Below are 9,933 nucleotides of genomic sequence, written 5' to 3'. Positions count from 1 at the left end.
TTTTGAGTTATTGAGTTGAAGAACATGTTCAACAGTTGATATCATCGACACAGTCTACAATAGCAGCTAGGCGTCTGGGGTCATCAGGTCTCAAGGGAAGTATATCTGTGTGTCGTCTGCGTAATGAAGAGACGTGATGACGTTGGATGATTTGACCAAGTGGGAGCATGTACAGTGCTGTGGAAAAGTATTGGCCTCCTTCCTGGTTTCTTATTTTTTTCACATTTGTCACACTTAAATGATTCAGATCATCAAACATATTTTAATATTAGACAAAGATAACCCGAGTAAATACAAAATACAGTTTTTAAATGATGATTTCATTTAATAAGGGAGAGAAGCTATCCAAACCTACCTGGCCCTGTGTGAACCCCCCCCCCCCCCCTTGATAAATCATGACTCAACTGTGACTAACCACATTTTTTAGAAAGTTGAGTGCAATTTCACGAGCCACACCCAGGCCTGATGACTGCCAGACCTGTTGAATCAAGAAATAGAAATAGAACCTGTCTGACAAAGTGAAGTAAAAGATCTCAAAGAGCAACACATCATGCCGAGATCTAAAGAAACTCAAGAACAGAAGAGAAACAAAGTAACATGTATCAGTCTGAAAGGGTTGCAAAGACATTTCTAAAGCTTTGGGACTCCAGCGAACCATCACCCACAAATGGAGAAGACTTGGAACATGGTGAACCTTCCCAGGAGGGCCGGCCGACCAACATGACTCCAAGAACGCATCGACGTTTTAAGACGGTTGATTCAAATGTCATGGTCCATTGTGTCAAAGGCTGCACTAGGTCTGCAATAAATGAAATCGAGCACTCCCTCTGTCGGCTGCAGAAAGGAGATGATTGATACCTTGAGGAGGTTTCTGTGCTAAAGCTCTAAAAGCTGACTGAAGCTTCTCAAAGACGTTATTAAGACACATGAAAGATAAAAGCTGGGTTGAAACCACTTTCTCTCAAACAAGTTTAGAAATGGATCTAAAATGTCTGAGAACAGATGGATCAAGGTTATGTTTCTTTAAAAGAGGTTGGACCACAGCATGTTTAAGAGTCGATGGAACCGTTCCTGTTGCTAATGAGCTATTAATAATCAATAAAATACTGGGCCCAACTATTAATAACCTCTTTAAGAAATGTAGGTATAAAATCAAGACTGCACGTAGTTGATTTCATACAGGATATGATTTCAGCTAAAAGGACAGAGATACAGGTTTTAAATTGCTAAAATAACTAATACCCCTCCTGACACAGTCTGGGGGGGGGGGGGGGGGGGGGGGTAATTTGTTGCCTGATGTCCTCGACTATTTGTAAAAAAGTTTAAAAACTGCTCACTCATCTCTTGTGAGGCATCAGTGAAATGAAAGGGGGAGGGGTCAGTGAAATGACAGGGGGGAGGGGTCAGTGAAATGACAGGGGGGAGGGGTCAGTGAAATGACAGGGGGAGGGGTCAGTGAAATGACAGGGGGGAGGGTCAGTGAAATGACAGGGGGGAGGGGTTGACCACCAAGTGGATTATCTTAAATAGAATTCTCGGATTTGAGTGGTTTGCTAAAATTAAGTTGGAGAAGAAGGAAGTTCTTGTTTCTTTAACTGCCGTTTGATAAGTCTTCATTGCATCTTTCCATTTACATTCCTTTCTGCTACAGTCCCTCTTTAAATCCTGGGTGGATTCATTAAGCCAGGGCTGGGGTGTTATGTTTGTCCTTCTGTCTTTAAGGGGGTCAACAGAGTCCAGGACAGTCTGACAGGTGGGATTAGAAAGGAAGATCAACTCCTCTAAATTAAAATGAGGATTAAAGGCAGTTCCAATGCTCAGAAAACATGCTCGCAGACAGAGTTAAAAACCCGGCAGCGGACAGGTGAAGTGTGAATAACTGGTAGAGGATGGAATAAAACCCCATTGAATGAAACCGCTTTGTGATCAGACACACAGATATCCTTCGTCTCAAAGTTATCAGGACTGAGACCACTGTAGATAACTAGATGGAGGGTGTGACCCTTTGAGTGTGGGCTCCTGTATCGGCTGAGTGAGGTTAAAAGATTCCAGGTTATCCATCAAATCAGTGAGAACAGTCTGTGATGGGCAGCAGACGTATGTTAAAATCACCTCAAATAAGAATTCTGTCATACTTTGAAGTAAAATGGGATAGCACCTCTGCAAAGTCTTGGATAAAAACACTGTTAGGCCTGGGTGGTGTCAAATGGGAGTACATAACAGCAGCCCCCCCCCCTCGCTTGCCCGACAGCCGGGGTTGATGGAGATGTGTCAAGTCTTTTCTTTCCGCTTGTTTGACACATTTGTTAATGTGCCTAGAATGCACTTTAAGTAGTGTTACCCTCATTTCTGTCCAATGATGAATGGAATCCTTCAGAAAGGGATTTATACGCACCAACGGTGTGGCGAGTAGAATATGAACAATGACTATTAAGCTTTTTCATATAAGCAAAGCATCATGTATATCATGAGCGTATTTCCTACATGGAGCCATGAGAGTCTCCATTTTCCTGGTTCATACAATAGCACTACACGTGTGCACTGCATGGGAATGGTGTAATGAAATGGATGAGCTGAGTAGCAGCTCAGTAACACTACATTTCACAATTCAACAGACTGTTCTTCATGGTATTTCAGCTGTGTACGATATTTCCTATTATATATATTAAAAATGCTTTCTTTTGATTGTACTTTAAAAGTACACTATTGTCCCACAATGCAATGCACAGAACAGGGAAATAAGGTAACCAGCAAAATGTGATGTTTATATAGATAATGTGGCAACCCGGGAGACTCAGAGACGGTAACCATGTAACAAAAGGTGTCCTTTAATAAACAGGGTAGGGTAAAGGGGGAGAGGGTCAAACTCAACAAAAGATTCCTCCTGGTCGGGGGCTCTGGCCTTCGGTCTACAACAGGGTGAGATGATTCCTCCGTCCTGTGTGGGCAGAGGAGAGCGCTGAGTCCGCTGAATTACCTCCCGTCTGATGAAGCTCCTCTCCAGAGGTTCAGGAGATCCTCGTATTCTTCTGCCCAGTCTGTCTGCTGCAGCTGCTTCACAGCCCTGGGAACATATGCTCATTCTAATTAGCTGATGGGCTGCAGGTGTGACCACTGCCGCGTGCCTAGTGGCTGCAGCACCTGCACCGGATAGTAGACTCCCTCTATCACCTCCCCAACCTGAGCCTGGGGATCCGCCTCCTGTGCTGTGTCTGCTCGGCTTTCCCCCTGGTTTGCCACAACACACACACACACACACACACGCACATATATATATATATATATATATATACATATATGTGTATATATATATATACATATATGTATATATATATATATATATATATATATATATACATATATATTTGTATATATATATATATATTAGTGCTGGGCAACGATTACAATCGCATTGTTATGCGCAAAGTTCAATAACGAATTCAAAAGTAGTGTATTGAGCACTGTTATTTTAAAAGTACTGCTATATGAACAACAGTGCAATGTGCACCCAAAACCCACCCAGACACGGCCTGCTCACCTGCTGCTGTCTGGAGAGAGAGACAGAAGAATCAGCTGCTGAACCACCAGACTTCAGAGCAGCTTCTTTCCTCCGGCTGAGACTCAGGGACTCATACTCCACCCTTCACATATGTCATTGTACAATAACAATAAATGGACCTTGTAACCTCTTCAAGCATCTTAAAGTCACAAGGCAGGTTCATCCACTGCACGCTCCACGACGGGAAGGCAAGGATGTTATACATGCTGTCCTGGTCACAATGGGTCCCACTGGTAGACAGTTCATTTGAGGTTGTTGACCCCTGAGGAGCGTGATGTGCTTGTGCTTGTGACTCAGTGGTAGAGCACGGTCGTCCTTCAATCAGAGGATCGGTGGTTCGATCCCCGGCTCCGTTAGTCCATGTAAATGTGTCCTTACCCCAAGATGGTCCCGTAGTTTCCCGGTGTGTGAATGTTAGTTAGTCCTGATGGGCAGGTGCACCTTGCATGGTAGTCCTGTCATCAGTGTATGAATGGGTGAATGATGACATGTAGTGTTAAAGTGCTTTGAGTGGTCGGAAGACAAGAAAAGAGAAATACAAGTAGAGTCCTTTTACCATCAAAGCACATTTAGAACTGTGGTCTTGTAGAATATTAATTCATAATTCATTAAAATGTGCAAAATCAACACATCTATTATTTAGAAAATTGGAAATGGTTGGAGAAGGACTAATTGGTTTGATCAATAGTTAATAATATAATAGGAATTTGGGGACATTTTGTAAGAGTTTAGATTTAGGAAGTAGGATTTTCTAGCTAGTTTCATAGTTCTGTAAACAGTCAACAGTCTGCTGACCTGAAGCGGATCTTCTCAGCCTGCTCAGTGGGCTGCCTACAGGGTGTGGTTCACATCTCCAACTGAAACTGAATGTTCAGCCCTTCAGGGTTTTCCACCACACTTCAAGTCTCTTTTATGTTAAACAGATATGCATACACGTCTACTGTAAGTGTATATAAATGCTGCTGCTGGAGCAGTTCATTTATATATTTGTACATACATTACACAAACTCTCATGGGCTTTACTCGACTAGAATAGAATAGAATAGAATTAACATTGCTATATTGTATAAAAACAAAGACCAATACAAGATAAGTAATTAAATAAAATGTTCTAAAGACTTGAGTCAAGCTCACCACATCTGTAACGCCATGTGTGCAGTGAGTTTGGTAACCTATTGTTTTTGAATAATAAGGATCCTATTTTTCTCTGACATAATTGTCACCTCACATGTTACATAATTATTCAGCATGTTTTCAACCTCAGAGCTCTGGACCACAGTCTGACTGTTTATTTCTGAACACGTAGACCTCGTCTAAATAACAGAAGTGTGTGACAGACACTGCTGCTTTTATTTTGGTTTGTTCTCTACCACGCTTTCTGTCATCGATGTTCCATGTTGCTTGTACTGAGAATGAGGAAGTGAATGAGATGCTGAAAGCCCCACAAAGAGCTACACGCTCCACAGCGCCATGAGAAGGGGAAGTGTGAGCAACAGCAGTGTGAACACAGAGACGAGCACATTATTCTCCCAAGCTGGTAAGACCTCTATTTATTCTCCTCTGTATTTAGTGTCAGGCTGAGATATTCTTTTAGAGTGTTTTCTCTGTCGCTTTTGTCTTTATCATAAAAACATGTGTTGTCGTATCTCTAGAGAATACTAGAAAAAAAGGAAATCCAATAAGGAATTAAAAAAACTTAAAAACGACTTAAAATACCAGCATGGTCCGTCATCTCAGTCGGAGTGTCGTATGTAAACGTTTAGGAGAAATAGATCAAATGTGAGCAAAATGATATTATTCTGGCATCCATCTTTATTAATCATTCTTACGTCAGGTTATAAATAGATTAACTGTTTGAGTTTTCTGATATTTAAATATTTAAACATATACATTGTGGTGATAGTTATCATTTTTACCCAGAAGTATTCATTTCCACAGTAGACCTTGTGACGTCATTAGCAACACCAGCTATACTACACGGCCTGTTTAATGAAGGTGAAATGTATTTGTAACTCTGTATGTAAACTGGGAGGAAACACAAGTGAGATGGGGTCATGGCGCTTTGTCCGCGTTGAGACACACACACACACACACACACACACACACACAAAAGGCCGGAATTTGTTCAGAGCAGATACATTTTGTCTTCCTCTGTTCATATCAGATGAAATATGTTAACCTGAATGTTTCTTGCTGCAGGTCTGATCAGAGGTGTGACAGAATGGCTCAAGGCTGCCTCAAGTGTTTGAAGTACACCATGTGTTTCGCCAACTTCCTTTGTTTTGTACGTATGTCTTCATCATCCAGCAGCACATTAGGTCACTATGGTCCATGTTGTGGTGTAGCTCAGCTAATGACATAAAAGTAATGATTCCATAAGTGCCACTTAAAGTGGTAGTGGTACAAACTCAAGAGACTGAACCGACTGAAAGAAGGAAAAGTCAGTGTTTGAGGAAGTATTCTGATCCTTTACTAGCTTTGGTATTTCTCAACCTGGACTCTATATTTTCCATGTTTTTGTGTCTAAGTGACTAATGTGACAGCAAGTTATGAAACTGGTTCAGTATTGAGGGAGAGCGCTGGAGACGAAATGTATCCGGCCCACTAACAGGCTCCGGTAGTCATCAGAAGTGTCTGACTACATTATGGAGAGAACCCTACGGAGGAACCCAATGATGTTCTTTGCCCATCACTTGATCCCGTCTCACACTGAAAAAGCTAAATATTCATACATTGAAAATATTTTAGAAAACATGAAGCTAAGCTTTCTGTACAACCCCTCTTACACTCCTCTCTCCAACTCCCACTCACGTTCCCACCGTCTTCTGGCAACAAGTCACATGACACAATAACAAACAGAAAGCAAAAGGTTCTCTCTCTGTCGGGTTCTTTCCATCGTGTGTCAGACACAAACATTTGTAGTGGGCGTGCATTGACGGTGAGGAGTTGCCCCGAGCGGTTTCATTACAGCCTGTTGCAGCGCTCCAAATACTTCAACTGGACCAACGTCAAAGACGTTCCCCGGTAGTCACATAGACACAAACACACGGAGACCAACGTTGGCCTTTCAGTAAAAGCATCAACTGTAAAATGTAACTAAAGTAGAAGTACTCATGATGAAGAAAAGAACGCTCCTCTCAGTGTCACAATATAACTACATAGGATATAAGTGGATTATCATTATGAAGCATTCATGTGTGATCACTCTAATAATCCTGTCAGCTGTGCGGTGTGGCAGTGCTGGGCTTCGGCGTCTACATGATGGTCAACTTCAAGATGGCTGCTCTCACCCCGACCTTGGCCAGCTTCAACTTAGCCAACATGCTGCTGATCAGCGGCATCGTCATCACCTGCGTGTCCTTCCTGGGCTTCCTGGGTGCTCTGAAGGAGAACCGCTGTCTCCTGCTCACGGTACGACACACACACACAGCACCCCTGGGTGCTCACACTGGCTGTGTTGTTGTTCTGGTCCATCTGCTAACTCCTCATGATCACTCTCTCTGTTCTCTGTACACTGTCACCTTAACGAGACCTGGGCTGTTGGGCCTCCAACGTGTCACAAGATGATAACGCAGAACAAAATCTGCTGACTTTTCCAAAATGTCCACATAAATGAGTCGGTTATTCTCACCGACTCTCATCACGTCTCTATTTTTGATCGTTTTACAGACATTCCTAAATACACACGTAGAAGTGATGAGTCAGTTCACCACAAGTCTTAGTTCCATTCTCAACTGTGTGCTGTGTGCTGTGTATATTTGCCAGTGTAAGTGAGACAATGTGTATCTTTAATGCTGTAAACACCACGATGTCAATACCATTCATCTCATTTGTACTGGAAGACCCAAAACCTGGACCAATGAAAGCAAAGCATATCTGCAGGGCTTCATGGCACTAGAAGAAAACAAGTTACTTTCAGCTATTTTGCAGGCATGCTTGATCGTTCTCAGGCATTGCTTGTAGTCACAAATCATTTCCAGCACCACTACGACAAGAGACGCGGTAGAGATGTAAGTGGAAGAAATATTTGAAACACAATACTTCTGTTTAAGATCTACTTTACATGCTTTCTATCACCAGTATTACATCATCAATAAATGGAAGGATCATTTAGATTTATTACAACTTGGTGTTTTATCTTCATAGTTTGTTATCAGTTAGAATCACGTTGTACTCTGGGAACATGGCTACATGGCTACAACAGTCCAACAGGTGTGTAACCCAGAAGACCAGACAGGTTGGAAACAAGCCAACACTTTATCCACATTATCTAAACCACTGTATTTGAAGGTAAAAACTAAAAATGAGCCCACACAAAATATCATTAATAATCCCTCAGTGCACAGGACAAAGCAACCTCATTAGTGCCCTCGTACTATGTGGTCGCCCTTAAAGTCTATACAGACATTCATGGTCCCCTGAGATGGAATCCTACCACTTTCGGGTTTTGAGTGAAATGTCTCGACAGCTGAAGCATGAATTGCCATAAAATGTGGTTCCAACAGATTCATGCTCCTCAGATGACGGATGCTGATGACCTTGGTGATCATTTCTAAACACGACCAAATCCCTGCAAAAGTGAAGTAAAACCTCAGCTGCACGTTGTGCGTGTCATGATGCTAACACGCTAAACTAAGACGGTGAACATGTTAGTCACACCTGATAAACATCAGCGTGTTAACATCATGATGTCACTGCGCTGACATGCTGATGTTAGCATCATTCACTGGTCCACAGACAGAGGGATGTTTACCGTGGACCGTTTGGGTAACATTCCAAACTGCCCGTGTTTCTCCTTCCATTGGACCGACAGTATATTTGAACATTCTTGTTGTGTTGAGGAATCTTCCCTTAGCTCTGGTGGTATTTGAATGTTTCTCAAAGATGAAACATACAACCGACTGTCGTGGGTTATTCTGTTGACAGTTCTTCCTGCTGCTGTTCTTGCTGATGCTGGTGGAGCTGACTGCAGCATGCCTGCTGCTCATGTATGAGAGAGAGGTAGGGTCACATCCATCAGTGCTCACACCGTGCTGTACTAATGGAGGAAACACATATCAACTATGTATAATCTGCAAACCTCTCCTCACTCTTTAGATAGGTAGAATGGTGAAAGAGGATCTCAACAACGGTTTGGAAAAGGCCAAAGAGAAGAATGAAACCTCGACGAGTGTGATGAATGAGTGGGATCTGATTCAGGTGCAGGTGAGTGGATCAGAGCACAGACACACTGACAGCTCACATGAATGATGTGCTGAAATACAGAGAGCGAAGACATCTCAGTCCGTTATCGTAAAACCTCTTTAAAAATCTGTTTCAGCTTAATTGCTGTGGAATCAATAATGTTACGGACTGGGGAGACAAAGTGCCCGAGTCCTGCTGCCTGAAGAACTGCAACAGCCCGTCGGTCCAGTACAGATCAAAGGTAACACGATGCAGACAGATGCCTTACCTGCATGAGACGGTTGGTGACGGTTCTAACGGGATGCTCTCTGTTTGCAGGGTTGTTTGATAACCTTGCAGAACTTCTTTGAGGAGAATTTCCTGACCACTGGGATCTCCGTCATTATCCTCTGCATTGTCGAGGTAAACTGACGCATATCTAAATACTTCATACTTATTACCAAACTGAAAGGAACACTCTGTTCATTTCTCCGTACAAGATCTGAGCACATTTTCATCTTGTTGGAGCTTGAAGTGGCCACGGTTAGAATTGAATGCAGCTTTAATAGTTCATCCAGATGTGTTTTACAATTCTATTCTTTCATCTGGTTTGTTGACAGGTATTGGGAATGTGTTTCGCCATGACGCTCTTCTGCCACATCAGTAGATCCGGACTAGGCTACAAGTTATAGACAATATATTCTTCATCTGCACATCTTAAAGTTAATATTCTTGTACAGTTCTTGTCCTTTGATCAAATCATGTTTGCAGATGTTTCTGGAAAAGCTCATTTAAGATCAGAGGACAAAATTGTGATTTAATAATCTTTGTTTTGCCATGATCCCAAAATATGTTTCAACAGAATAAGCTTTTTAATTCTCAAGAAAATGGAAGCTGTTTCAGAGAACTGGGCTTCCATAACGGAGCGAGAAAGTAAAACGCTGTTTCAGTCTGAAGCCGCTTGTTGTCAAGTTCCTCTCATCCTTTCTACATGAAGAGAATAATGAAAAGTAGCCGTTTCTGTCACATTAATTATGATATAACTTTCTTACACATCTTTTCAAACTTGATAACTTTTGGAAATCCTGTAATGTACCAATAAAGCCTTATTAAATGCACCACTGTATCCTCCATTTTGACTAACTTCATGTTGTCGGATGATCAGCGCTTCCTGTTGAGCGGTTCACTGATCTGTGGTGGAGCCATATTTG

At 42.2% G+C, this 9,933-nt stretch overlaps 1 protein-coding gene across 1 annotated transcript; it reads left to right on the top strand.

Annotated features, from left to right (window-relative positions):
- Positions 1 to 4,940: 4,940 nt before the first annotated feature.
- On the top strand, positions 4,941 to 9,840 carry LOC142933898 (leukocyte surface antigen CD53-like). Its single transcript, XM_076078187.1, has 8 exons — positions 4,941 to 5,096; positions 5,759 to 5,843; positions 6,782 to 6,970; positions 8,486 to 8,560; positions 8,657 to 8,764; positions 8,880 to 8,984; positions 9,062 to 9,145; positions 9,343 to 9,840. The coding sequence occupies exons 2-8, from the start codon at positions 5,781 to 5,783 to the stop codon at positions 9,412 to 9,414; spliced, it is 696 nt and encodes a 231-aa protein (XP_075934302.1). The 5' UTR covers positions 4,941 to 5,096; positions 5,759 to 5,780; the 3' UTR covers positions 9,415 to 9,840.
- Positions 9,841 to 9,933: the final 93 nt, after the last annotated feature.

The sequence above is a fragment of the Anarhichas minor genome, unplaced genomic scaffold (genome assembly GCF_050575085.1).
Source record: "Anarhichas minor isolate MPS153535 unplaced genomic scaffold, ASM5057508v1 ptg000063l, whole genome shotgun sequence".
Taxonomy (NCBI): Eukaryota; Metazoa; Chordata; class Actinopteri; order Perciformes; family Anarhichadidae; genus Anarhichas; species Anarhichas minor.
The sequence above is the reverse complement of the archived record's forward strand: the minus strand, read 5'-3'. Positions and strand labels throughout refer to the sequence as shown.